Source organism: Orcinus orca, chromosome 11, assembly GCF_937001465.1.
Source record: "Orcinus orca chromosome 11, mOrcOrc1.1, whole genome shotgun sequence".
NCBI lineage: Eukaryota > Metazoa > Chordata > Mammalia > Artiodactyla > Delphinidae > Orcinus > Orcinus orca.
The window spans coordinates 7,827,772-7,851,497 of record NC_064569.1 but is presented as its reverse complement, the minus strand read 5'-3'; the positions used below and the strand labels follow the sequence as shown (position 1 = coordinate 7,851,497).

At 38.3% G+C, this 23,726-nt stretch overlaps 1 protein-coding gene across 7 annotated transcripts in view; it reads right to left on the bottom strand.

The window, feature by feature from the left end:
* Positions 1–23,726, bottom strand: part of PHC1 (polyhomeotic homolog 1) — a 57,643-nt gene that overhangs the window by 24,635 nt on the left and 9,282 nt on the right. For 2 of the 7 annotated variants that reach the window (XM_033408139.2, XM_033408142.2), the window contains exons 1-3: positions 23,025–23,257; positions 20,435–20,582; positions 1,130–1,180 (exon numbers count right to left, since the gene is read on the bottom strand). In XM_033408139.2, coding sequence (XP_033264030.1) covers positions 1,130–1,180; positions 20,435–20,578 — 195 coding nt within the window. In that variant the 5' untranslated portion in view covers positions 20,579–20,582; positions 23,025–23,257. Of the gene's footprint in view, positions 1–1,129; positions 1,181–8,751; positions 8,798–10,444; positions 11,084–20,434; positions 20,583–23,024; positions 23,259–23,726 lie in introns of those variants that run through there. The other 5 variants (XM_033408140.2, XM_049694882.1, XM_049694883.1 and 2 more) reach the window with 5 other exon arrangements.

The window sequence follows — 23,726 nt, the reverse complement described above, 5'->3', positions numbered from 1 at the left end:
TCATTTCTCCCTCCAAGGCAGACCAGACTTCCAGGGTCATAAGTCTAACCAATTTTCCAAAGACAAATTCAGCTTAAAAAAGAAATTTATTAACAGCAAAGTGAAGTATTAGGAAAACCTCCACCCAGAAGGAAATCCTTGTCAAAGACTCTATCAGCTTGGGAAATACTGAAAACCTTATCTAAACCTAAATAGAGCAGAACAATTTGTGATTCCTAGAAAATCTTCAACTGACCTTTCTTTCTTTCTTTTTGTTTTTTTTTTTTATTTGTGCTAAACTTTCTCATTTTCATTTAATGATTATGCTGGAATTAGCCTTTTCTTTTTCAAACCAAATTGTCTTCTGAATAGAAGCCAAATAATTTCTTTACTCTGCATAACACTGCAAAGCCATTAGCCTAAATAGGTGAAAAGGAAATGCATTCTATCTGGTGTGTAGAAATGGAAGCCCTCCCCCTGCAAACTTTTCTGAATAAAGAAAGATCAGGACTTGAAGGAAATCAACTGTTTGGCAGCAAATAAAACAAATAGAAAGTAATATAATTTTGCACATCAACTGAACATTGAATAAGCATTCTTCAAGCTTCTCTTCTAAGCCCAGCAATGTGCAATGAATTGTGAAGGAAGAGAGGTGTTACTGTCATGTATTTACAAATAACCAAGTAAGTAAGCATGTGTGATCTCATTTTTATGCAAATGTGGATGGGAGGAAGTAGGGGAAAAAAATCAAACTAAACTTTAACCAATTGTGGATGTGAACCTCCATACACATCCCACCCCTATCCCACCACAATTCTGTATGCCACTTCTAGGTCTAGTTGGGAGAAAATGAAGATTAAGAAAATTCACAGATGCTAATATTTTTAAAGCAAAAAAAACCTTTAAAATTATGCAAGCCCCTCAATTTTAAGTGGAAAAAATTGAAGGCTAAAAGATGAATATAGAAGAGGGGCATTTCATAATCCCTGGCAAATAGAAGATATCCAATAAATACTGATTAAATAAATTAATTTTCTAGGTGCTTGCCCTTCTCTGAACTGAAAAAAAATATGTGGAATTAAAAGATATAAGAATACCTCTCACACAGTGAGAAGACACTATCTTAGGAACCAGGGAAGATGGGTCTTACCAGACACTGAGTATGTCGGCATCTTGATCTTGGACTTCCAGCCTTCAGAACCTTGAGAAATAAACGTTTGTTGTTAAGCAGAAAAGAAAAAGAATTCCTCTCGCTTCTCATCACTAATACCCATAGTGGTGTTCAGGACACACTACCCCCAAAATATAGCATCTTGGCATATTGAGTATCTTAAGCTGAAGGAATTTGAGAAAATGACAGAAGCAGGAAAGTCAGTCTGATCTCCTTCTTTCCTCTCTCTTCTTCCTTAAAACAGATCATAAAACCCTCATGTGAGAGGTGCCCTGGGAGGGAAGGAGAATCCTTATCTCTGAAGACAAAAGGACACAAAGAAGAACCCTCACAGACAGGCCTTGCTAAATTTCGCCCAGTCGCTACAATCACCTCGTACTCTTTAACCTAGTTATCCCTCCATGCCTGTCGCAGCTTCATCAAACCCGGCCTAAAAATATACCGGTCTGTTTCTTTGAGTCTTCATCTCTTGATGAAGTCTCCCGTTTCACATCAGAATTATACTAAATAAATCTTTTGAAATAAATTTCTAGGCCCAAGATGGAACTACTCCTGCCCTCTCCATAACCTTTTCTGGTAGCTATTGTTAATCCTTAATTTACAGTTTATCCTTAACTTGAAGCTAGGAAGTTCAGGTAAATTGCTCAAAGTTCATGGGAGTTGTAAGTAATTGAGTCAGAATTTAAATTCAGGTCTGTCTGACTCCAAAGCTCAACTACATCACGTCTTTCAGTGTGAAAAATAGAATAGTGCAAAAGATCTATTTAAAATGCTTAGCACACACATAAACATTTGAACAAAGATGTTTGGCATTTGCCATCATAAATACCCTTAATGGAAGGCCCACCTGCCTTTGGTAACAAGGGAAATAACTGGCGATCAGTCTACATAGATACTGGGGAGATGTCGAAGCAAAAAATAAAGAAGAGAGACGTATATATCACTTTCCTAAATTCTCTGTTTTCTCCTTTATCGGCTTATAAACTATGATAAGCAGGTAATGGCCCCAAAAGATGTCCTCGTCCATGAAGCCTACGACTGTGTTATGGTATGACAAAGGGGAATTAAAGCTGCAGATGGTATAATGCTGTGTGAAAGGAAAATCAAAATGGGGTTGCTATTGCTAAGAGAGCTCTCTAAAATGGAACTGGGAGGTCATTAAAGAAGTGTGACTTATGCACATCTCCTCCTGGATGGAATTTGACCTTTTGACCTGATGAGGTCATCCAAAACACCTGCTAGAAACTCAAGATACTTATGGGACCCTCACCCTAAAACAACTCATGATTCCTAAAGGACAGTGATTTTCTGACTTGCATCAGAGCCAATCACAATTCTCACCAGGCAACTTTTAACAATCTCATGACGTTTTGTCTTTAAAAAACCCTGACTCTTTCTCTTCCTTGGAACATCCTTTCGGGACTACCAGAATAACCTGTGTCTCCTGAATTGCAATTCTTAAGATCCCAAATAAACTTTTATTTGCAGCCTCCTACATTATTTTATTGGTTGACAGTTGCTAATCACCTGACCTTAACATAGGAAGATTATCCAAGATTATCTGGATGAGCCCAATGTAATTATAAGAGCCCTTTAAAGTGTTAATGGAGAGGCAGAAGAGACAGGTTGAGAGATGTGATGGGAGAAGGACGCATCCTGCCATTGCTGGCTTTGAAGGTGAAAGGGGACCATATGCTGAGCAATGCAGGAAGTCTCTTGAAGCTGGAAACAAACAAACAAACAAGGAAATGGATTCTTCACTAGCGCATCCGCAAAAGCCTCCTGATAGCACCTTGGTTTTCACCCAGTGAGATGCACATCAGACTTCTGATCTACAGAACTGTAAGATAATAAATTTGTGTTGTTTTCAACCACTAAGCTTATGGCACATTGTTACAGCAGCAATAGAAAGTGAACACAGAAGCTAACCGGTATTTCAAAAAACAGAAACTAATCTTACACCTTTTCTGCTACCGAAAGTCCAGCCAGCTGCCAACTTCTTTACTCCTTTGTTTGCGAACAACTGGAGAAGTTATTGTATCACATGCTTGGGCTAATCAAGGAGAAAGTGCTCAGGAATCATTTTGAGTGGCAGCTTTTCAGTTCTGTGAAAACGCCATTCAAGTGTAATTTTCAAAAAGGTAGAATCATAACTCTCATACAAAAATAAAATGAACATGTGTCAAAGATTTCATGTAACTTGTTAATTAATGAAAGAACCGGTGAGGTACTAAAATCAGTTAAAAGTGCATTCGAGAAGCTGGATGTTTAGAGGCAATTTAATAAAGGTATGTTAGAGAAGACTGCTGAGTTGAATAGAAAATTGGTTAATGTCATATTCGACCATGAACCATAACCTTAATAAGGATATCTTTTCCACTACTGGACAGGAACTATTTGCAGGTTTGAGTTAACCTCTGCCTCTTCAGGGTTGTAAAATAACTCAGTCAATAGGAAATCAATGCAAGGCCCAAGCCCAGCACTAAACTGAAAGAACACCTAGGAACCTCTTCCCTCTATTTCTAATTTTCAAATCATCTTTCTGACAACTATAAATCCGAGTAAAGAAACTGTCAGAGTTGGCAAAGTCAGGGAGAACAGATCTCCCCATCCAAGCTCCCTGCCTGAGTTTTCCTTCCTGACTGCATTCTCGAGACATAGATGGCAGACCACCAGCAATTGCAGCAAACCTGTTCTTCCCTCAGACTTCCTCAGCTTAGAAAATGGCAATCCCAGATGTCAAGACGAAGACGTGTTGGAATCATCCTTAACTCTTTTCTGTAGTTTATACCCTACATCTAAGTCCTCCATATATCAAGTATTCAACAAAAAATAGTTTGAGGACCTACTATAACACAGTCACTTTTTCTCTCATGCATGTCCATCAGTCGACAAAACAGGCAAGAATTCTTACCTTCATGGAGCTTGCATTCTAGTGGGAGAGAAGAACAGTAAACAAATAAAATCTAAAATCTATGGAATGTTAATGATGGCAAGTGCAATAGAGGAAAATTTTTAAATGGAAAAGGGTTGGGGGAATTTGGGTATAGGGCTAGAATTTAAATACGGTTGTCAGGGAAGACCTCACAGAGAAGACGGTACTTAAGAAGAGAGATGAAGGGAAGAGAGGCAGCCATGTGTATATTTGCTCCAGGCAGAGGGATCATGTGCCAGTGCGTTAGAGGAACCATGCGGTTCAGGGAACGATACTCCAAAATACGACATCTTGGCATATTGAATATTTTAAGCTGAAGGCGGAAACAAGAAGGTCAGCAGAAAACAAGAAGGAAACAGCAGAAACAAGGTCAGAGTGAACTTCTCCCTGCCCTTCTCCCTTGAAACAGGTTATAAACCCTCATTTGAGAAGCGCTCTCCCTATACTGTACCTGGAGGAAAGGAACATCCTTACCTCTGAAGCCAGGGATGCCAAGAAGGGGCCGAACAAACAGGTCTTCCTGAGTTCCTCCCAGTTTTCGACATTTCCCTCATACCCTTTGACCTGTCGGATTTCTCCTAGACTGTCCACTCTTCATCAAACCTAGCATAAAAGTGTGTGGGTTTTGGCTTCCCTGGTGGCTCAGTGGTTGAGAGTGCGCCTGCCGACGCAGGGGACGCGCGTTCGAGCCCTGGTCCGGGAAGATCCCACATGCCGCGCAGTGGCTGGGCCCGTGAGCCATGGCCGCTGAGCCTGCGCGTCCGGAGCCTGTGCTCCGCAGCGCGAGAGGCCACAGCAGTGAGAGGCCCGCGTACCGCAAAAAAAAAAAAAAAATGTGGGGCTAACCATTTCTACAGGTTTTCATTTCCGTATGAAGGCTCCCTAGTCACGTCAAAATTATATTAAATAAACGTGTATGCTTTTCTTCTGTTAATCTGTCAGTTTAAATTTCAGACCCAGCCAGGAATCTCAAAAGGATCAAGGAAACTTTTCCCTCCCCTACAGGAAGAGCAAGCGCAGTGTGTCTGGACCAGAGTGAGACAGGAAGAGAGGAGAGGGAGATGAGGTCAGAGGTGTAAAGTGTGGGAGTGCCAGGGGAGGACTGGAGGAGGGAGGGAGGAAGCAAATCATGATTGTAAAACCTGACATCAGCTTTTACTCCGGCTGAGAAATGTTGGGAGGATTTGAGTAGAGGAGTAATATGATCTGATTTACATTTTTTAACAGGATCGCTCTGGCTGCCGTGATAAGAACAGGCATGAGAGACAGAGATGGCGACCAGTCAGGAAGCATCTGCGGTAGAGTGGAGTGATAACAGTGAAAGAGGTGAGAAGTGGTCAGGTACTGGATATATTTTGAAGCTAGGGCCAATAGGATTTACTGACGTAATGGATGTGGGAGGTGAGAAAAAGAAAGAAAACAATGGTACCTCCAAGGATTGCTGCCTAAGAATAGACCTTAGAGGTTATTCTATAAGAGGCTGCATAGAGCTGCCATATTCTTCTTTAACAATTGCATAGTATTCCCTTGTGTAACTATGTTGAATGGGCATCTTTGTTATACAATATAGATACATTGGTAAACATTTTTGTTATTTGTAGTATTTTATAGCCACAATATTCTTAAACATGTATCAATACACATAGATGCAGGCATAACTGTAAAATGGATTCCTTAAAGTGTAATTGTTAGGTCAAAATGTGTGCATGTTTTATATTTCAGTAACTATTGCAAAATTGCTGTCCATAGAGGTTGTACTCTTATATTTTGTTAAGTGGGTAAATTAATGCTGGAAGCCAGAATTAGAGATAATCCTGGGTCTCCTTATAGAGATGAGTCAGGGCAAGGATGGCATGTGGAAATGTCATCTCATTCATGGTATAGTAGAAAAACGATTTAAAAACCTCAGTTTTAGATGACTTCTTATCTAAGCCTTGTAATTTTATAGTTGTCTTTTTCTATCTTTTTAACTTTTTTCTCTTTCTCTCTGCCTTTCTAATCCTCCATGCACACTCCCACCAATCCACTTACCTCCACACACACACAGAAAACATGTCTCCTGTAGACACTTGTTAACTAAAGTTAAGCTATACCTCCCACAAAATGATGATGTGTTATCAATAGAATACACATTTTTTTTTTTTTTTTTTAGAGTACACACTTTTGGTAGTTTTTTTTTTTTTCTTTTCTTTTTTGGCCACATCCCATGGCTTGTGAGATCTTAGCTCCCCGACCAGGGATCAAACCTGGGCCCCTGGCCGTGGAAGCACGGAGTCCTAACCACTGGACCGCTGGGGAATTCCTTGATAGTTTTTTTTTTCCCCCAATATTTATTTGTTTATTTGGCTGCTCCCAATCTCCGTTGTGGCATGTGGCTTCTAGTTCCCTGACCAGGGATCGAAGCTGGGCCCCCTGCATTAGGAGCGCGGAGTCTTAGCCACTGGACCGCCAGAGAAGTCCCTCCTTGATAGTTTTGTTTATAGTAATAAATTTATGCTGAGCCTTTTGTTTTTCTTGAACCAACATGATACATTTACAAGATACTGGTTAGGGTTAGAAGTATATTATTTGACCATGAATGAGTTTTCTGCCCATAAACCTGCACATAAATCAAAGCTGCTAAATGAAAAGGCAAGCCCACATGGATTCTGGCATCAACAGTATTAGCGGGAAATTTGAGAGTATTGCTTCCAGGAGCTATCTAGGTATGCTCAGCTTTAGTAATCCTAAATACTACATAAAAATAAATACTTTACAACAGATTCAACCATTTGCCCAATAAGTTCAAAGTTGACATATAGATGAAGAGAAGTTTAGATTTTTGAAGCCACTAACTGTAATATCACATGAATGGTCAGTATGTCTCATCTTTGTACCGAGAACAGTATGTAATGATGACCCAAGTAGAGAAAGCAACAACATTGATCCTAGGCAGGGTATGGCTTCTGTAGCCTAATGGCTTGGTGGTCCTGCTAAAGGTGATTATTTTACTGTCTGAGTGTCATATAGGTAGTCTGATTTCTTAATTTTGAATATGTAGGGGAGAAAAAACTTCTCTCTACCCTCTTAAGTTCTGTAACTGGAACCTGTAAATTAGGCTGACAAAGACAGATTAACAGGAGAAAATGTTTATTTCATATGCACATGACAGGAAGGGCTCACAGAAAAGAATTGAAAAATCCCAAAAAGCAGTTAGGTCTGGTAGCTTATATACCATTTTAACAAAGGACAATAGATTTGTAGAGAAATAAGACAAAGAAAAAAAGATTTGGGCTTCTAGGGGCGGTAAATTGTAAGAAGGTATATATATTGAGGAAACCAATGGAAAATAAGGGTTACTTTATTTATTTATTGGTTTGGCCCTGCCACCAATAAATTTGCGAGATCTTAGTTCTCCAACCAGGGATTGAACCCGGTCCCTCTGCAGTGAAAGTGCAGAGTCCTAACTACTGGACCACCAGGGAATTCCCAATAAGGGTTACTTTAGTAAGATTTGTTTGTGTAGACCCATCTTGATGCCACCTTTCTCTTATTGTCTCTAGTGATTGAGAGTTGTTCTGTTCTTCCTGGTATGGGAGAGGAAGTGGGATGCCTTCACAAAGGGACATTTATGCCCTGATTTTAGACATAAGGAGAGTGTGGAGAGCTTTTCTTACATCTGTGGTTTCTCAATTGCCTTCAGCTGAAAACAATCCTTATATCAAAGTGGCATATTTCGTCGTGACATATTCTTTTTTTTTTTTTGGCCGTGCCATGCGGCTTGCGGGATCTTAGTTCCCTGACCAGGGATTGAACCTGGACCACAACGGTGAAAACACTGAGTCCTAACCACTGAACCACCAGGGAATTCCCTGTAGTGGCATATGTTAATAACTTTCAGATGCATCCCTTATAAAACCTGAATCCATATACCTGAATCTATAATTCTTTGCACAAATATAACACCCTTTAGAGAATTAGTAAATATTTCCTGTGATTTAATTATTTTACTCTGTTCAAGGTATTTTGCTAGGCATTATGGATGTACTAAGATGAGCATGAATATTCATTCATTTCAAGCAAATTAATAATTAGGAAACAAAGTCAGGTATATATATTAAGTCTGTGGTTAAGGGCATGAATTGGGAGATTGGGATTGACATGTATACACTACTATGTATAAAATAGATAACTAATGAGAACCTACTGTATAGCACAGGGAACTCTACTCAGTGCTCTGTGGTGACCTAAATGAGAAGGAAATCCAAAAAAGAGGGGATATATGTATACGTATAGCTGATTCACTTTGCTGTACAGTAGAAACCAACACAACATTGTAAAGCAACTATATTCCAATAAAAACTTAAAAAAAAAAAAAAAAGAGCATGAACTTTGAGACCTGGGTTTGGATCCTGACTCTGCTGCTTAGTAATTCTGCCATTTACATGGTCCTGGGCCTGTAATACAACCTCTGTAAGTCTCATTTTCCTTATCTGTAAAATGAGGGATCTACCTACCTGTCAGGAGTGTTGTGAAAATTAAGTGAGTAATACATAGAATGCATTTAGCCCATTGATTGTCCTTGGTAAGTATTAAAAAATATTGATTGTTATTATTTTTATTATTAATTATCAACTGGAGTGTAAGGCAGATTGTGATTAGGACTGTGTAAAAAGATTATACATACTCAAAGATACAAAGGTCGCATCTGGTCTCCAAAGGAGTTGCCCTTCCTACAAAAAAGAGAAAAATAATATTTGGAGTAGTGTTTGGTCAGAATATGAAGGAATCAGAGGGAACATCTTTAAGAATCTTCTCTCTTGATCAAACTGGCCAAATGACAACCTCAACAGTCATTTATATTAACCAACTATGCCAGATGATTTTTACTTTTTATCCCTTTAATCTTCACATTGATCCTGAGAGATCATCATTACAGGGTTATAAAAAAAATTAATCATCAGAAACCACAAATGAATAGAGTTGGGAGACCAGAAGGGGGAGATCTCACACCCCACAGCCATAGCAGAGCCCAATAGGAAGAAGAAAGACTCCTCTTTGTTCCTGGCAAGGACTTGGCCGATGAAAACCCATAGACTCTGTTTACTATAGCCCTCCCAACTTTCTTTTCCTCTCTATACAGGTGTTCTCCTTCCTTTGCTGTGCAGGGACTTGCACTTGACTCGCCATGGTTGCAGACCCCGAATTGCAGTTCTGGGCTGATCCAGAATATATCCATCTTTGGTGGAGAAATATCTGAGAGTCTATTTGTTTCAGGTCAACAGTGTCTTGTCTAGATCTGGGGGTTATTAATGAGCCTGCACTCAAACTCTGTCCCTGGTCTGGCTTCCTGGAAGTCCTTAGAGAGAGCCAGATCCAGAAAAACCACTGCAAATAAGTAGCACATTATCCATTTTTCTGGTCTCCTTCTCCCTCAGCAAGCGCGGCCCAAATCATGTCAGTGGTTTCTTGGGTTCTAAACCTCTAAGGTTGCTTGTGTCAAAAGGTGAACTGTAGGGGTGAACTCATGAAATCTCCCCTAATTTCTACTCTTTAACTGTAAATGAGTATAATATCTCCTTTGTGTCCCCATGATATTTTAAGTATAAAATAAAATAATCAGTTGGAAAAGGCTGTAAAACAAAAGCTACAAGTGCTAGGAGAGGAAACTGAAATTTATTGGAAGCTTCATTTGAAAGTTAACCCAGTTCCCTAGAAGTAGGACACTTTTCAGGAGAAAATAATCAATATGTATGTGACCCAAATCATGTTTTCAACACTGTACTGGGCAATGTAAGAGATACAGAAGAACTATAAAACATTGTCCCTATTCTCAAAAAGCTTGTAGTATGGTAGGGTAGAAGAAAATTACTCATGTACATTGCAGCAGCCAACCAACACATACAAATTTTTCTTTACTGAATGTAACTGAAACCGTATGATACATGATCGCTGGGCAGTGAATGGAGGAAAAGAAGGAAACTAATATTGGGCTAAGTGATTTCACATGTGATGTCTTAGTGGCTCCTCTCAAGCATTCATTGAATTAATGACTGTTTTCTCCATTTTTATAGACGAGGTTACCAAAACTGATACGCTAAATGACTTGTTCGTGGTAACATAAACATTAGCGAGAAGAGGGACTAAGGCTCTCATGTCGAATTCTAAATCTCTTATGTTTTTACCATATTGAGGCAGCCTTAAAATTTGTCACAAATGTTCCAGATCATTCTCCTTTTAGGCAAATGATAGGATTGTACTTCCCCACCCCCTGGAAGTTAGGTATGGCCGTGTGACTTGCTCTGGTCAGTGAAATGTGGGTGGATATGATATGCATCCCTTCTGGGCAGAAGCCTCAAGCGCCAGTGCACACAACTAACCTTATTCTCTCCTTTCCTCTGCTACAGCATATAGCAATAATTCAATACAGCAGCTGTTCAGTCACCTTGGGTCCTAGAATAAAGACAGCATGGAGCGGAAGCCCTGTCCACCCTTCCATGGACATGTAGAATGAGGAATGAAGCTTTTACTTTAATCACTCATCTTTGAGGTTACTTTACAACTTAACCTAACCAATGCTGGCTCATTAGTTCTAGGAGTAAGGTGCTTTCTCATTAAATTCCTAAAATATGTAACTGTGGCTTAAGGACAAGTCTGCACGTGATGAGGAAACTTGCTGGAGACTGAAAGTCTGGGAAAATATGATATTATTTTGTCTATAATAACATAAAGTCAGATAACGAGTTTGATGATATTATAGCTCCAGAAGAAGTTGGAAAATAGAATATCAGTAGTGTGTATTGGTTATTGCATTTGACAGCATTTGAATAGGTACTGCAAGAAATGGCCATAGCAAAGAACTGGCCATTTTTCAATCAGGAGTGAAAGGGGAAAGAGTGCAGAAAAATGGAGTCTTATGGGATTGGGAGAGACAGCTGTGTGGAAAAGCTTTTGAATAATGAAGGCCAATTAGACCTTATGGTAGTCCCATTAGTTGCCAAAACCTCAGGCCTACAGTACCCACAATTAAATTAAGAGGTAAGTCTTTTTTTTTTTTTTTTTTTTTGGCCACACTGCGTGGCATACACGATCTTAGTTCCCTGACCAGGGATCGAACCTGTGCCCCCTGCATTGGTAGCATGGAGTCTTAACCACTGGACCACCAGAGAAGTCTCAAGAGGTAAGTCTTGAAAGAAAGAAATACAGATGTGGCTGCTGACAAGAATAAAAAGATAAGAGGCTGACTAAATTTTGAAACCATGACCCTGGATTAAGAAATCTGTGAGTAAATCTACTATACTCCAATAAAAAATTAAATTTAAAAAAAGAAAAATCTGTGAATATTTGAGACTGAATAATTACTCCTGGACTCAGACTTCTTCAGGTGATGTAAAACCTGCTCAGTGGTCCAATGCCCTCTTCAGATGAGGGCAAGGAGGAAATTAGCAAAGAAAGAGCTCCCAGAGGGTGGAACCATAGCCACAGAGAACATGAACTGCTGAGTCCTTCCCGGGGAACAGAATTGAGACCTAATTAAGGAAATTCCTTATCCCTAGGGTAAGAGACCCTCTGAAAATTTGTCTGGAATTTCTCCAGAAAACCAATTTTTCTGGTTTAAAAAAAAAAAAGGATCCTAGTTATCTTATCCTTTATTTGAAATCATCTCCACCTCCCACACACTGCAGAAGTCTAATTGTTGGGGAGACACATCAGCACATCAGATTTTCTGTGAGATTACAACCTGTTTGGTTTCCACAGCCCTCAGTTTTCCCGTGCTGCTCGTCTCGGATATCACAAAGAATTCCGTACTTTGAGTCTGTTTCCTCATTTTTCAGTTGAAGAGATCATACTAGGTGATTTCTAAAGACACTTTCCATTCTAAAAAGTTATGTCTATCTTCTGCCAATTGTGGGCAGTTTTTGAACTTTATCCAAGATTCAGAAAATAATCTTCATTGTATCTCCTAAAAACTAAAAACTAGTACAGAGCTGTCTCTCCCTAGGACCACTAACATGAGAGGCCTGTGCTGATGAGGGACCTCATCACAGCATAGAGTCTTATGTATTCAGGATGATGACTTTGAACTGGAAAATTCTTTGTGTACATTCCTATTCAAAGTGTTTAGAAAGGAGATCACAAGATGCATAGAACAAACGGCTGGACACAGAAAACAAGAAAATGGGGAAAAATAACCTCCGTTTCCAGAGAAGGCATAAGCTACTTCCTCTGTCTGGAACATCCCTCCCACTCGTCACCCCTTTAGCTATATCTTTCCTGCTTATCCTTCAGTTTGTAGCACAAGAATCACTTCTGGGAATCTTACTTTGGCCCCAAGATTAGGTTGAGCTCCCATAATTCCCATCTTTTGTTATATTTATTTCACTCATAACTATATGTTCAGTGTTTACTTCCCTCACTAGGCTCTAGGTGAAGGCCTCTCCAATCGCATTCCTATTTCAGTGCTATGGAGTAAGTATTTCTCTCCCCTGCCACACAGTCCTGTAATGTGCTTTGTGATGGAAAAGAGGAAACCAAGAATGAGAGAAAATGTGCCCCACTGGTTTTGCCAAAACCATTGTCTGTTAGATAAATTGCTGAAGGGGGAAAAACTACTCGAATACATACTTCGAACGGTAATTCCATTCAGTCATATTTTGATTAAAATATTCACACTCTGGGGCTTCCCTGGTGGCGCAGTGGTTGAGAGTCCGCCTGCCAATGCACGGGACACGGGTTCGTGCCCCAGTCTGGGAAGATCCCACATGCCGCGGAGCAGCTAGGCCCGTGAGCCATGGCTGCTGAGCCTGCGCGTCCGAAGCCTGTGCTCCGCAATGGGAGAGGCCACAACAGTGAGAGGCCCGCGTACTGCAAAAAAAAAAAAAAAAAAAAAAAAAAAATTCACACTCTGAAAAAAGTACATCACATATAACTACAAAGTAAATGATATTGGATAGCCATTATGTAAGGAATATCTTATACCCAGTCTCTGGATTTCTGAAACACCTGTTAGAGGGTAAAAGATGACATTTCTTAAATTTGTACATGTATGGTTTGAATATGCACAGAATATTTCTGAAAAGATATCCAAGAAACTGAGAACCAGACTTCCCTGGCGGTCCGGTGGTTAAGACGCCACACTTCCACTGCAGGGGGCACAGGTTCGATCCCTGGTCAGGGAACTAAGATCCCGCATGCCATGCTCTGTGGCCAAAACAAACAAACAAAAAACAAAACAAAAATAAACACAAACCAAAAGAAACTGAGAACCATTTACACCCACAAAATTTGCTGTCCATAAAACTTGACTTTACCATTCCACTATTTTCATTAACATGACTTCAGTATTCCAGGAACCTCTTGCCCAGAAAATAAAAGTTGCAAATAATCATATTGTTCATTTCAGAAACATCCAGAAAAACCATTTTAAACTGATCAGCTTTTCCATAGTCAATTATCAAATGATTTTTTATTCTTGAAGACTTTTTGAAACCCTCACCTTGCTGTGTCCACAATCCTAAAACAAGATCTTTACCCAATCTTAATCAAACACTACACTGATAGACCGCACCCCCCCCACCTTAACCCAGACCCCAGAGCCTCATCAATCTCCTGACTTAGCCCTCCCCTCCCAGACGCTACTAAGATGCCTTCAAGGCAACATGCTCTCTTACCACAGTTTGAATTAACCCAGCTTTGCCTTATCAGTCGGTGTTTGGGCGATATTTTCAGGGAGCTGGCGTTAGACAAAACTAATAGCAGTTACTCCTGAGGAGGGAACTGAGAGAAGAGATGTGGAAGGTGTCTTTTTGTGCCTTTAAGTTTCTACATCAGAATGTCTTATCTATTCCAAAGTAAATGATTTCTTTAAAAAAGAAACAAACAAAACAGAAAATGTAAACACTTAGAAAATGCAGAAGACACCATTGTATACTCTCCTCTCTGACCAGAAGGTGACACTTCCTTGCCTAGGTCAGTGCAGGCTCCACCCTTACTCAGGGGTGGGCCAAGGGATGACAGAAGAGCCCAGGTACATGGCAGAGGCCCCAAATGTGACTGGAATTTTAGAAACCTGGAAAGAAGATTCCAGGATATCTACTCACAGTAATAGCTAATATTTATTGAATATTTTCTAAATGCCAAATAGTATTTTAAAAACAGTTTTCTTAAGGTAAAACTTGTGTATAATTAACTGCACACGTTTCAAGTGTGCAATCTGATGAATTTTGACAGATTTATGCAACCATGAACTATCAGCACAATCAAGATCTTGAACATATTCATCACCCCCAAAGCTTTTCCTCATGCTAATTTGTAATTCATTCCTCTAGATAAGTTTTTAAGTACTCTGAGGTATGTGCTATTACTCCCATTTTACAGAGGAGGAAACTGAGCTGTAGATAAATTACTTGCCGGGTGTCAGTCAGCTAACAAGCTGTTATTTAAACACAGGAAAGAGCTCTACTCACCACCAGTCCCTACCATCAGGAAGCTTGCACAAGCCTCTTAGATAGCCTTATCCACCAGAGGGCAGACAGCAGAAACAAGAAGAACTACAATCCTGCAGCCTGTGGAACAAAAACCACATTCACAGAAAGACAGACAAAATGAAAAGGCAGAGGACTATGTACCAGATGAAGGAACAAGATAAAACCCCAGAAAAACAACTAAATGAAGTGGAGATAGGCAAGCTTCCAGAAAAAGAATTCAGAGTAATGGCAGTAAAGATGGTCCAGGACCTTGGAAAAAGAATGGAGGTAAAGATCAAGAAGATGCAAGAAATGTTTAACAAAGACCTAGAAGAATTAAAGAACAAACACCTAGAAGAATTAAAGAACAAACAAACAGAGATGAACAATACAATAACTGAAATGAAAAATACATTAGAAGGAATCAATAGCAGAATAATTGAGGCAGAAGAACTGATAAGTGACCTGGAAGACAGAATGGTGGAATTCATTGCCACAGAACAGAATAAAGAAAAAGAATGAAAAGAAATGAAGACAGCCAAAGAGACCTCTGGGACAACATTAAATGCACCAACATTCGCATTATAGGAGTCCCAGAAGGAGAATAGAGACAGAAAGGACCTGAGAAAATATTTGAAGAGATTATAGTCAAAAACTTCCCTAACATGGGAAAGGAAATAGCCACCCAACTCCAGGAAGTGCAGAGAGTCCCAGGCAGGATAAGCCCAAGGAGAAACATGCTAAGACACAGTAATCAAATTGACAAAAATTAAAGGCAAAGAAAAATTATTAAAAGAAACAAGGGAAAAACAACAAATAACATACAAGGGAACTCCCATAAGGTTAAGCTGATTTCTCAGCAGAAACTCTACAAGCCAGAAGGGAGTGGCATGATATATTTAAAGTGATGAAAGGGAAGAACCTACAACCAAGATTACCTAGCAGGGATCTCATTCAGAGTCAATGGAGAAATCAAAAGCTTTACAGACAAGCAAAAGCTAAGAGAATTCAGCACCACCAAACCAGCTCTACAACAAATGCTAAAGGAACTTCTCTAAGTAGGAAACACAAGAGAAGAAAGGGACTGACAAAAACAAGCCGAAAACAATTAAGAAAATGGTAAAAGGAACATACATATCAATAATTACCTTAAGTGTGAATGGATTAAATGCTCCAACCAAAAGACACAGGCTCACTGAATGGATATGAAAACAACACCCATATATATGCTGTCTACAAGAGACCCACTTCAGACCTAGGGACACATACAGACTGAAAGTGAGGGGATGGAAAAAGGTTTTCCATGTAAGTGTAAATCAAAAGAAAGCTGGAGTAGCAATACTCATATCAGATAAAATAGACTTTAAAATAAAGAATGTTACAAGAGACAAGGAAGGACACTACAGGATGATAAAGGGATCAATCCAAGAAGAAGATATAACAATTATAAATATATATGCACCCAACACAGGAGCACTTCAATACATAAGGCAAATGCTAACAGCTATAAAAGAGGAAATCGACAGTAACACAATAATAGTGGGGGGCTTTAACACCTCACTTACACGAATGGACAGATCATCCAGACAGAAAATTAATAAGAAAACACAAGCTTTAAATGGCACGGTAGACCAGATAGATTTAATTGATATTTATAGGACATTCCATCTGAAAACAGCAGATTACACTTTTTTCTCAAGTGCCCATGGAACATTCTCCAGGATAAATCACATCTTGGGTCACAAATCAAGCCTCAGTAAATTTAAGAAAACTGAAATCATATCAAGCATCTTTTCTGACCACAACACTATGAGATTAGAAATCAATTACAGGAAAAAAAAGTAAAAAACACATACACATGGGGGCTAAACAATACGTTACTAAATAACCAAGAGATCGCTGAAGAAATCAAAGAGGAAATCAAAAAATACCTAGAGACAAATGACAATGAAAACACGACAATCCAAAACCTATGGGATGCAGCAAAAGCAGTTCCAAGAAGTTTATAGCAATACAATCCTACCTCAAGAAACAAGAAAAATCTCAAATAAACAATCTAACCTTACACCTAAAGGAACTAGAGAAAGAAGGACAAACAAAACCCAAAGTTAGCAGAAGGAAAGAAATCATAAAGATCAGAGCAGAAATAAATGAAATAGAAAAGTCAATAAAACTAAACATCAATAAAAGTAAAAGCTGGTTCTTTGAGAAGATAAACAAAATTGATAAACCTTTAGCCAGACTCATCAAGAAAAAGAGGGAGAGGGCTCAAATCAATAAAATTAGAAATGAAAAAGGAGAAGTTACAATGGACACCACAGAAATACAAAGCATCAGGGAGGGTGGGAGGGAGGGAGACGCAAGAGGGAGGAGATATGGGAACATACGTATATGTATAACTGATTCACTTTGTTATAAAGCAGAAACTAACACACCATTGTAAAGCAATTATACTCCAATAAAGATGTAAAAAAAAAAATACAAAACATCAGAAGAGACTACTACAAGCAAACCTATGCCAATAAAATGGACAACCTGGAAGAAATGGACAAATTCTTAGAATGGTGTAACCTTCCAAGACTAAACCAGGAAGAAATAGAAAATATGAGCAGACCAATCACAAGTGATGAACTTGAAACTGTGATTAAAAATCTTCCAACAAACAAAAGCCCAGGACCAGATGGCTTCACAGGTGAATTCTGTCAAACATTTAGAGAAGAGGTAACGCCCACCCTTCTCAAACTCTTCCAAAAATTGCAGAGGAAGGAATACTCCCAAACTCATTCTACGAGGCCACCATCATCCTAATACCAAAACCAGACAAAGATACAACAAAAAAGGAAAATTACAGACCAATATCATTGATGAATATAGATGCAAAAATCCTCAACAAAATACTAGCAAACAGCATCCAACAGCACATTAAAAGGATCATACACCATGATCAAGTGGGATTTATCCCAGGAATGTAAGGATTCTTCAATATACGCAAATCAATCAATGTGATACACCATATTAACAAACTGAAGAATAAAAACCATATGATCATTTCAATAGATGCAGAAAAAGCTTCTGACAAAATTCAACACCCATTTATGATAAAAACTCTCCAGAAAGTGGGCATAGAGGGAACCTACCTCAACATAATAAAAGCCATATATGAGAAACTCACAGCAAGCATCATTCTCAATGGTGAAGAACTGGAAGTATTTCCTCTAAGATCAGGAACAAGACAAGGATGTCCACTCTCACCACTATTTTTTTTTGAAGTTTATTTAATTTATTTTTTTATATAGCAGGTTCTTATTAGTCATCAATTTCATACACATCAGTGTATACATGTCAATCCCAATCGCCCAATTCATCACACACACACACCCCCACTGCTTTCCCCCCTTGGTGTCCATACGTTTGTTCTCTACATCTGTGTCTCAATTTCTGACCTGCAAGCCGCTTCATCTGTACCATTTTTCTAGGTTCCACATATATGCGTTAATATACGATATTTGTTTTTCTCTTTCTGACTTACTTCACTCTGTATGACAGTCTCTAGATCCATCCATGTCTCAACAAATGACCCAATTTCGTTCCTTTTTATGGCTGAGTAATATTCTATTGTATATATGTACCACATCTTCTTTATCCATTCATCTGTTGATGGGCATTTAGGTTACTTCCATGACCTGGCTATTGTAAATAGTGCTGCAATGAACATTGGGGGCACTCTCACCATTATTATTCAACATAGTTTTGGAAGTCCTAGCCATGGCAATCAGAGAAAAAAGAAATAAAAGGAATACAAATTGGAAAAAAAGAAGTAAAACTGTCACTGTTTGCAGATGACATGATACTATACATAGAGAATCCTAAACATACCACCAGAAAACTACTAGAGCTAATCAATGAATTTGGTAAATTTGCAGCATACAAAATACATGCACAGAAATCTCTTACATTCCTATACACTAACAAAGAAAGATCAGAAAGAGAAATTAAGGAAACAATCTCATTCACCATTGCAACAAAAAGAATAAAATACCTAGCAATAAACCTACCTAAGGAGGTAAATGACCTATACTCAGAAAACTATATGACACTGATGAAAGAAATCAAAGATGACACAAACAGATAGAGAAATATACCATGTTCTTGGATTGGAAGAATCAATATTGTGAAAATGATTATACTACCTAAAGCAATCTACAGATTCAATGCAATCCCTATGAAATTACCAATGGCATTTTTTACAGAAGTAGACCAAAAAATCTTAAAAATTTGTATGGAGACACAAGACTCCGAATAGCCAAAACAATCTTGAGGGAAAAGAACAGAGCTGGAGGAATCAGGTTCCCTGACTTCAGACTATACTACAAAGCTACAGTAATCAAGACAATATGGTACTGGCACAAAAACAGAAATATAGATCAATGGAACAGGATAGAAAGCCCAGAGATAAACCCATGTACCTATGGTCAACTAATCTATGACAAAGAAGGTGAGGATATTCAGTGGAGAAAAGACAGTCCCTTCAATAAGTGGTGCTGGGAAGACTGGACAGCTACATGTAAAAGAATGAAATTAGAACACTCCCTAACACTATACACAAAAATAAACTCAAAATGGATTAAAGACTAAATGTAAGACCGGACAGTATAAAACTCTTAGAGGAAAACATAGGAAGAATACTCCTTGACATAAGTCACAGCAAGATCTTTTTTGACCCACCTCCTAGAGTAATGGAAATAAAACAAAAATAAACAAATGGGACCTAATGAAATTTAAAAGCTTTTGCACAGCAAAGGAAACTATAAACAAAATGAAAAGACAACCCTCAGAATGGGAGGATATATTTGCAAACAAATCAATGGCAAAGGATTAATCTCAAAAATATATAAACAGCTCATGCAGCTCAATTTTAAGAAAACAAACATCCCAATCCAAAAATGGGTAGAAGACCTATATAGACATTTCTCCAAAAAAGACATACAAATGGCCAAGAGGCACATGAAAAGCTGCTCAACATCACTAATTATTAGAGAAATGCAAATCAAAACTACAATGAGGTGTCACCTCACACTGGTTAGAATGGGCATCATCAGAAAATCTACAAAAAACAAATGCTGGAGAAGGTATGGAGAAAAGGGGACCCTCTTGCACTGTTGGTGGAAGTGTATATTGATATAGCCACTGTGGAGAACAGTATGGAGGTTCCTTAAAAAACTAAAAATAGAATTACCATCTGCCCCAGCCCACTACTGGGCATATACCCAGAGAAAACCATAATTCAAAAAGACACATTCACCCCAATGTTCATTGCAGCACTATTTACAATAGCCAGATCATGGAAGCAAACTAAATGCCCAACGACAGACGAATGGATAAAGAAGATGTGGTGCATATATACAATGGAATATTACTCAGCCATAAAAAGGAACAAAACTGAGTCATTTATAGAGACGTGGATGGACCTAGAGACTGTCACACAGAGTGAAGTAAGTCAGAAAGAGAAAAACAAATATCATATATTAACACATATATGTGGAATCTAGAAAAATGGTGAAGATGAACCAGTTTGCAAGGCAGAAATAGAGACACAGATGTAGAGAACAAATATGGACACCAAGCAGGGAAAGCAACGCAGTGGGGGGAGAGATAAACTGGGAGATTGGGACTGACATGTATACACTAATTTGTATAAAATAGATAACTAAATAAGAACCTGCTGTATGAAAAATAAAATTAAAAAAAAACACAAGGAAAAAGCAAAAAAAAAAAGAGACACAAAAAATAAACACAGGCAGATTCGACACCAAATATACATTAAACCAGTAATTTTCAAGCTGTAGTACTTGTATCTTTGGGAGTGTATGGAAACTTTCCAAAAGGTACGAGGGCTGAAATTACCAGATCTTCAACTTCCACATGGGTTCTCCATCTGAACACTTCACTGAGAATGGGCGATGTTAGTGGAAGCTTCGGGATCACTCCTCTGTCTTCTCTCCTTTTCACTTTACAAGAGGTATAAGACTCATTCATTCCGTGCTGCATTGTTCTGGGGGTTAAAAAACAAAAACAAAAAAACCACAACTCCTGGCCACCAAAAACACTTTGAAATATCGTCACTTTGTGTAGGTAAATTACATTACTGCAAAATTATTTTTCAAGTCAAGATTTATAACTCAACCAAATTTAAGGAGTACCTAATCAAGCTGAGCTCGGATAGATCATTAAGAATCATTTTTGATGAAAGAGTGTTATACAGTTTTTAGCATATAACTTGAAAGAGTTCAGAAAATTCAGTGACATTGCAAAAGTTAAATGCCTTCCATTCCTAGTTACTTGTTTATATAAGTGAGATTTCTCAAAGAATGCATCTATAGACATTTAAAACAGAAGTAAAATTAATCCTAATTTCTATCTCATTCTAGAAATAAGTAATAATCATCTACAGGTATATACACTAATTGAAAAAAATCCCAAACTATATCTATTCCATTAGGAATTGCTTTTCCAACATTATTTTACATTTTATGTTTAATATTTATTTCCCAAAATATCTAATATACGGTTAACTTTTTATTGTTTCAAGTTATGCTGATCTGTTACATCTATTCATAGTTGTAATGTTAACTCAATCCACAAGAATTCTTGAATATCTTTGCACTTTATAAAATAAAAACTCTTTGATATTTCAAGTTATATATGTATTTTGGGGGTAGAAAATTTGATAACACAATAAAACTTTTAAGCATAAAAATATATTAGGAAAAAGTTTATGAGGAAGGTGGATGGAAGTATTAATTAAAGAGGGAAAAGGAACAATGTAAAAATTCTGACTGTTGAACTTATTTGTGTAAATTTTTAATGGATAGTTGGTATGAAGTATAGATTACATCACATATTTCTTAAGTGATGCAACAGTTTTATTCTTTTAAAAAATTTATTGAAATATAGTAGATTTACAATGTTATATTAGTTTCAGGTGTACAGCACAGTGAATCAGTTATATATATATATGAATATATATATTCTTTTTCAGATTGTTTTCCCTTACAGGTTATTACAAAATATTGAGTATAGTTCCCTGTGCTGTACAGTAGGTCCTTGTTGGTTATCTATTATATATATAGTAGTGTGTATGTGTTAATCCCAAACTCCTAATTTATCCCTCCCCCTCAAAAGTTTTATCCTGGCCAATATTATAATATCCAGAAATCATATCTTTTCAAGTATTTAAATTTAAGATGAAAATTCTAGATGTTGACTGAATATATTCAAAGCAGTATGTGCTTTTAAAAATTTCTTTTAGGACATATGCAATGAGAAATATTTGAAGTTTATGTTTCCTTCCAAATTTTCTTCATGGAAAACAAAATTAGTGGTCCTGATTGTTGATCCGAAATCTCTCTGGCAATGTGTTATGGACTGTATTCTGTTCCTCCAAAATTCATCTGTTGAAGCTCTAACCCCCAGTGTGATTGTATCTGGAGTTGTAGCCTTTGCAGAGGTAATTAAGGTTAAATAGGGTCATAATGGTGGGGCCCTAATTCAGTATGACTGTTGTCCTTATAAGAGGAGGAAGAGATGCCAGGGAGGCACCCAGACAAGGCAAGACTGTGTGAGGACACAGTGAGACAGCCCACTGCAAAACAAGAGGAGACTCCTCAGAAGAAACCAAACCTGCAAGACCTTGATCCTGGATGTCTACCCTCCAGAACCACGAGAAATAAATTTCTGTTGTTTAGTCCACCCACTCTGTAGTATTTTGTTATGGCAGTCCTAGCAAACTAATATAGGATGCTTCAAGTATAGAGTATATGGTAGAGACCACAGCCCTGAGAGAGAGCCCCATTATTTATGACCACAGAAGCTATTTTTAATATCAAACTACAGGATAGAGTTCTGAATTAGCAAACATCTCTGTCAAAGTCATATTTTGACCTCATGATTTTAATCTCCTGATTTGAGCGTCATCAACTCTATTTCAAAGGGACAGCAGAATCACCACAATTCGTTCTCTACCCACAGCTTTAACCTCTCTGTTAAAGGAAAATGAGAATGCATTTTTTTTTCCATTTACAAAATGTGACACGGTTCTTGCCCCAAAACTAATAAACAGATACACAGAGATAAATTTGCATATAACTTCATGTTACTTTTTCCTAACACTATTTGCAAAACCCAAATTCCTTTTATAATTATCGTGAATTTTATGCCTCAAAACTCAGTTTGAGGATCAGCTTAGAAAAGTATTGGCTTGGGCTTCCCTGGTGGCGCAGTGGTTGAGAGTCCGCCTGCTGATGCAGGGGACACGTGTTCGTGCCCTGGTCCGGGAAGATCCCACATGCCACGGAGCGGCTGGGCCCGTGAGCCATGGCCGCTGAGCCTGCGCGTCCGGAGCCTGTGCTCTGCAATGGGAGAGGCCACAACAGTGAGAGGCCCGTGTACCGCAAAAAAGAAAAGAAAAGAAAAGAAAAGAAAAGTATGGGCTTACACGGTGGTAGTTCAGTGGAACTGAGAAGGAGCTCTTCAGTATTATCGAGGAGAGGAAGTTCATGAAATCGAGGAATCCTTCAACATTACCAAGAAAGGGGTCTGGGGTAGAGAAGGAAAGAGAGCATCTTGATGAAAATTCCCCTCTCCCTAATGTCTTTTTTCCCACTCTTTAATGTATTTCCTTATTTATCCTTTATGCTTTTCATCCCTCTTTTTTTTTTTTTTGTACTTCTCTTTTTTCTTGTATTTCCTTTATCCCACCTACTTTTCCTTTCTCACCTATTCCATCAGGGAACTTAAGAGAAGACAAAGAAGTATCAAAGTAGCAGAATATATGAAGATAGACCAACCATGGCTGTTTTTTGATAGAAGGCAGTACTGTTCCACACATAGACTGACGTTATTCTTATCCATGATTTATTGCACTAGCTGCCTAAGGCTCTTATAGTCTAAGTCACATGCTTCTACCTTGAATACACATTAGAGTAGTCCCATAGCTTCTTGCGGGGTGGCTGGCGGGGGGGCTTCATTTTCCTTCCCTATTTTCTCATTTCCCTCCCACCTCAACTTATTTTCCCTTCTATTCTGCTTAATGGAAAGTCTTCTTAAATCATGACTATCTGAATGGACACCTCAAATAACCACTTCAGATTTAAGTGTGAAGGGGTAGAGCAGAAAAGTGGATAAAATCCAGAGAGAT